This window comes from Hordeum vulgare, chromosome 4H (genome assembly GCF_904849725.1).
Source record: "Hordeum vulgare subsp. vulgare chromosome 4H, MorexV3_pseudomolecules_assembly, whole genome shotgun sequence".
NCBI lineage: Eukaryota > Viridiplantae > Streptophyta > Magnoliopsida > Poales > Poaceae > Hordeum > Hordeum vulgare.
This window is the reverse complement of record NC_058521.1, coordinates 470,836,614-470,841,888: the sequence shown is the minus strand read 5'-3', so window position 1 is coordinate 470,841,888 and position 5,275 is coordinate 470,836,614. Positions and strand designations below refer to the sequence as shown.

The window sequence follows — 5,275 nt, the reverse complement described above, 5'->3', positions numbered from 1 at the left end:
GTTATTTGTGGCAAGTTGAAAGTTTTTTTTAGATACGTATTTTTAAAACGTTTTATCTTCTAAACCGTGCGTCCAAATCTTGAACCGTTTCTATCCTTGGGTTTTTCGCGTTGAGATCTTCAAAACTAGATCCATGTTGATAGATTTGACCAACTTTTTTCACGAAAAAACTGAACAAAAAAACTATGCCTCTCGCGATAGAAAAAAACATAAAACGCGTTTTTTTGCTTTTTTTTATTCCGAGAGACACGACCGTGCCTTTCACGAAGATAAAGCCGTGCCTCTCATGAAAAAAAATGCATTTTTTCCTTTCCAAGAGGCAAATAATACCTCTCGCGGAAAAAAAATAGGGAACATATTTTTTCCTTTCCAAGAGCCTCTCACAAAGGCAAAACCATACATCTCGTAAAAAACAAAAAACGTACTTTTTCTTTTCCGAGAATCACAACCATACCTCTCGTGAAGACAAAACCGTATCTCTCGTGAAAAAAAAAACAAAAAATGCGTTTTTTTCTTTTCGAGAGTCATGGCCATTCCTCTCGTAGAAAAAAGGAAACATGTTTTTTATTTATTTTTGAAAGATAGAATCGTACCTCTCGCGAAAGTAAAACCGCACTTGTCGTAAAAAACAAAAAACATGTTTTTTGCACAATTTTTTTAAAATAAATTCGTTAAAAAGCTAATAAAGACCGATGAAATCCGAAATATAAAAAACCCCAAAAAAAATCTAAAAACCAAAAACACGTGTGTAATTTTTTATATTAAAAAATCCATAAAAAAATCAAAACACGACACGTGACGACAGCTAAAAATATGTTAAATGACGACACGACCGTGTCTTTCACGAAGGTAAAACCGTGCCTCTCATGAAAAAACACATTTTTTCGTTTCCAAGAGGCAAATAATACATCTCGTGGAAAAAAAATAGGGAACATATTTTTTCCTTTCCAAGAGCCTCTCACGAAGGCAAAACTGTACATGTCGTAAAAAACGTGTTTTTCCTTTCCGAGAATGACGACCATGCCTCTCGTGAAGACAAAACCGTGTCTCTCGTGAAAAAAAAACAGAAAATGTGTTTTTTTTCGAGAGTCATGGCCGTTCCTTTCATAGAAAAAAGGAAACACATTTTTTTTATTTTCAAGAGAATCGTGCCTCTCGCGAAAGTAAAACCGTATCTGTCGCGAAAAAACTGAAAACATGTTTTTTTGCACAATTTTTTTAAAATAAATTCGTTAAAAATCTAAGAAAGACTGATGAAATGCGAAACATAAAAAGCCCAGAAAAAACAATCTAAAAAACCAAAAACAAGTGTGTAAATTTAAAAAAAATCCTAAAAAGAAATTCAGAATGTGACACGTGACGACAGCTATAAACATGCTAAATGACGACACATAAAAGTACTCGTTGAAAGGCTTTTCAAAGAACACTCGCTGACGCTGAGTAGTTGTTCTGTTGTCTAGTCGGTTTCCCTCGCTACAAGCGAGACAAACACACGCCCACGCACCGCAGCGCTGGGCCCCGATCGAGGTAGGCCTTCGGCGTACAATCCGGTGGCCCACGCCACCTCGCGAGAGAACTTGCCTCAAAAAAGAAAAACCTTGCGAGAGAACGGGGGAGAGCACGGGCGCACGGTGCGCCACGCGTCGCGCTGGCCGGGCGCTGCGACCTGCAATCGCGCGCCTCGACGACATCTCCGCGGGGAGCAGCAGCGCCTGTGCGTACGCGCGCGCTTGTCGGGCTCCTCCATATATACGCACGACGAGCCGAGAAGGGGACAGACAACCTGCGAAGGGTGGAGGAGGATCCGGCAGATCGGAGAGGAAGAAGGGTTTGTCCGGGAGCGATGGATGAGGAGTACGACGTGATCGTGCTGGGGACGGGGCTCAAGGAGTGCATCCTCAGCGGCATCCTCTCCGTCGATGGCCTCAAGGTGAGCACTGAGCCGCCGCCCGTCGCTCGATTCCCTTCTGATTTTGCGTACCATCACTTGGAAATGTTGCTGGATACATCATCATCACCAATTAATTGTCCACGAAGGGCATATGCATTACTATCTTAAGCTATCATTTCTCTTTTGGCAAAGGTACGATGCATAACTCTGAAGCCATTCTTTTTTTCCTTCCACCTTGTGTGCGTACGAGACAGGTTCTTCACATGGACAGGAATGACTACTACGGTGGAGAATCCACATCCCTGAATCTGGCCAAGGTGCGCTAACGTGACCCTTGCAAACACCATGCATCTTCACAACAAATGTTCTCAAAAAATCACAAAAGATCTTGAAATTCTCGTGAATCTTCAGTTATCTTGTCTTACGTTTCGTTCCGTTCGCTTGATAGATCTGGAAGAGATTCAAAGGCAGTGACACCACTCCTGACCATCTGGGTGTCAGCAAGGAGTACAATGTCGACATGGTGCCCAAGGTCTGTAGGAGCCTGTAAACTCAGTTCCTTTGTCTTTCCTGTGTTTCTGCTGTTATGCAGATCACCGCAAAATGTGAGTTTGCAGTTCATGATGGCCAACGGTGCATTGGTCCGTGTTTTGATCCGCACAAGCGTCACAAAGTATCTCAACTTCAAGGCTGTCGATGGCAGCTTCGTGTACAACAACGGGAAGGTATGGGTCTGATATTCAACGTCATACTGCCATTAAAGATTATTTGATATTGGTAAAAAAAAATGTAACATGGTGTTCTGATTCACATTTCTTTCTTTGGTAATGCTGATAGATCCACAAAGTCCCTGCGACAGATGTCGAAGCCTTGAAATCTAACCTAATGGGCCTTTTTGAAAAGCGCCGCGCTAGGAAGTTCTTCATTTACGTTCAGGACTACGAAGAGGATGACCCAAAGTCACACGAAGGCCTGAATCTGCACAAAGTCACGACCAGGGAACTCATCTCGTAAGTTGCTTTGGCTTGTGTTTTTTTCGGGTTGCTGCGCAGCGAACAAAAAGTCGAAAACCAAGTTGAATTTCGCCACCATTTCCTAATGCAAAGTCGATGATGTTTGCTTGGATCAGCAAATATGGACTGGAGGACGACACAGTTGACTTTATTGGTCATGCATTGGCACTTCACCGGGATGACAACTATCTGGATGAGCCTGCAATTGACACTGTCAAGAGAATGAAGGTACTATATTTCCACCAACTAAACAAAACAAGTCTGTTGGAGTCAGCATACATTTTGATTAGCATCGCACAATCATGCCTTGCTGAATTCTTTATGCATCTGGGAAGTTGTTTAAGATCGCGAGCCAGCTAGTTATTGCTTTAAAAAGAGAAGATCCTTAGGCGTATTATCGGAAGATAGGTTACAGAAAGGACATATACTCCACATCTTTTTCCTCAAACATGTACTGTAAGAGCACAGTTTTCAGCTAAATATATACAATGGGTGAAACAAAAACATGAAGCCATGACAGATAGTTTAACAATAAATACATTGGGGTTTGCGGAGGAAAAGACAATTAATCTCCACATTGGTCTTCTTTCAATAGCTTTATGCGGAATCATTGGCACGCTTCCAAGGTGGATCACCTTACATCTACCCCTTGTATGGGCTAGGAGAGCTCCCTCAGGTATGGCCGTGCCAATTTACTTGGAATTGATACACGTTTCAGCTTTGTTCAACTGAAATTGAGGATTATTTATTAGGCCTTTGCTCGTCTGAGCGCTGTTTATGGTGGCACATACATGCTCAACAAACCAGAATGCAAGGTAACTGTTTTATTCATTTTCAGACAGTTCACCACTCAACAATGCTGCAATGCTAGTTTCTAAATCTTCAGTCAAAGATGCTTATATTTGGAATTGTTTTCAGGTTGAGTTTGATGAGAGTGGTAAAGCATTTGGTGTGACTTCCGAAGGGGAGACCGCGAAATGCAAGAAGGTTGTTTGTGACCCCTCGTACTTGCCTGACAAGGTATATATACATCTGTGGCTCGGAATTTCATATTCAGGCTTGTGGTAGTATATGACCTTGAAATTATTCAAACAATGTACAGGTGAAGAAGGTTGGAAGGGTGGCGCGTGCCATATGCATAATGAAGCACCCCATTCCTGACACCAAAGATTCTCACTCAGTGCAGATTATCCTCCCAAAGAAACAGCTGAAGCGCAAATCAGACATGTAAGTAATATTAAAATGAAAGCAAACCTTCGAAAATTTAGACAATCCTAATTAGATAAGGTGTACTGTTCTTCAGTTGGTTCTCGTTGTTATGATTACTTTAAAATATGAGCTGCCTTGCTTAGGTAAAGCACAATAGCAGTACCTGACTGACACAATTATTTTGCAGGTACGTGTTCTGTTGCTCGTACGCTCACAACGTTGCACCGAAAGGCAAGTTCATTGCCTTTGTGTCGACTGAAGCTGAGACCGACAAGCCTGAGATCGAGCTGAAGCCCGGGATCGACCTGCTCGGCCCTGTGGAGGAGACATTCTTCGACATCTATGATCGATACGAACCTGCTAATGCTCCGGCGGAGGACAACTGTTTCGTGACAACTGTAAGTTGAAGCAGCCATAGTTTCTTCTCTTGACTACACCACAGGACCCGTTCTTATGTAGTTGGTTTTTACAGAGCTACGACTCCACCACCCATTTTGAGACAACGGTGAAGGATGTGCTCGCCTTGTACAGCAAGATCACTGGAAAGGTAATTGTGCTAGATTTGTTTTTTCAGTACTGAATAATAGACGATTATTAAAAGACTAAAGGAAGATCTGGCTGGAAATTCAACAATTTGCACGATTACAATGCAGGAACTTGATCTTTCTGTGGACCTGAATGCTGCCAGTGCCGGCGAAAATGATGCCGCTTGAACATCTGTTACTACTAGTAGATACTTTCATTTTTCTTTCTTTTTTTCTTCCTTTTTTTTCTTTATTCATCAATTCGTCCATAGATGGATCTGTCCCGTTCGATCCATTTCTTGCTTATGGGCTTCCATTTGTCATTTTTTGATACAAAGTACTGTACCATGGATTTATATTATATATATACATCGAATAATCTCCTCATGTCTTCAATAGCGTGAGCATTGGAGTGAAAATTGCATTGTTCATCTATGCTCGTTCTGAACAAATCTCTTGTGTTACTACTACCACTGTTAATTGAACTGTAAAAACATAGCATCTTATATTTAGTTACGGAGGTAGTAGTACCGAACATCTCAGGAGGACCAGTAAAATGAGAATTCGCGGTGACCCCAGGATAAGGGGAAGGAGGACACGACTCTCGAATGTATATAAAATGTGGTTCGAGATTTGGA

General features: G+C 41.8%; 1 protein-coding gene across 1 annotated transcript; it reads left to right on the top strand.

Moving 5' to 3' along the window:
* Positions 1-1,644: 1,644 nt before the first annotated feature.
* On the top strand, positions 1,645-5,033 carry LOC123446644 (guanosine nucleotide diphosphate dissociation inhibitor At5g09550-like). The gene is made up of 13 exons (XM_045123212.1): positions 1,645-1,930; positions 2,146-2,208; positions 2,340-2,423; positions 2,509-2,616; positions 2,729-2,901; positions 3,021-3,132; positions 3,500-3,580; positions 3,657-3,719; positions 3,823-3,924; positions 4,007-4,131; positions 4,301-4,511; positions 4,586-4,660; positions 4,767-5,033. The coding sequence occupies exons 1-13, from the start codon at positions 1,844-1,846 to the stop codon at positions 4,824-4,826; spliced, it is 1,344 nt and encodes a 447-aa protein (XP_044979147.1). The 5' UTR covers positions 1,645-1,843; the 3' UTR covers positions 4,827-5,033.
* Positions 5,034-5,275: the final 242 nt, after the last annotated feature.

What these genes read in the sequence shown, in the direction of transcription:
- LOC123446644 (XM_045123212.1), top strand. Translation starts at nt 1,844, where the DNA reads ATGGATGAGGAGTACGACGTGATCGTGCTGGGGACGGGGCTCAAGGAG. An exon ending in ACGACCAGGGAACTCATCTC is followed by an intron (nt 2,902 to 3,020) that starts GTAAGTTGCTTT and finishes TGCTTGGATCAG; the next exon opens with CAAATATGGACTGGAGGACG. An exon ending in ACAACTGTTTCGTGACAACT is followed by an intron (nt 4,512 to 4,585) that starts GTAAGTTGAAGC and finishes TGGTTTTTACAG; the next exon opens with AGCTACGACTCCACCACCCA.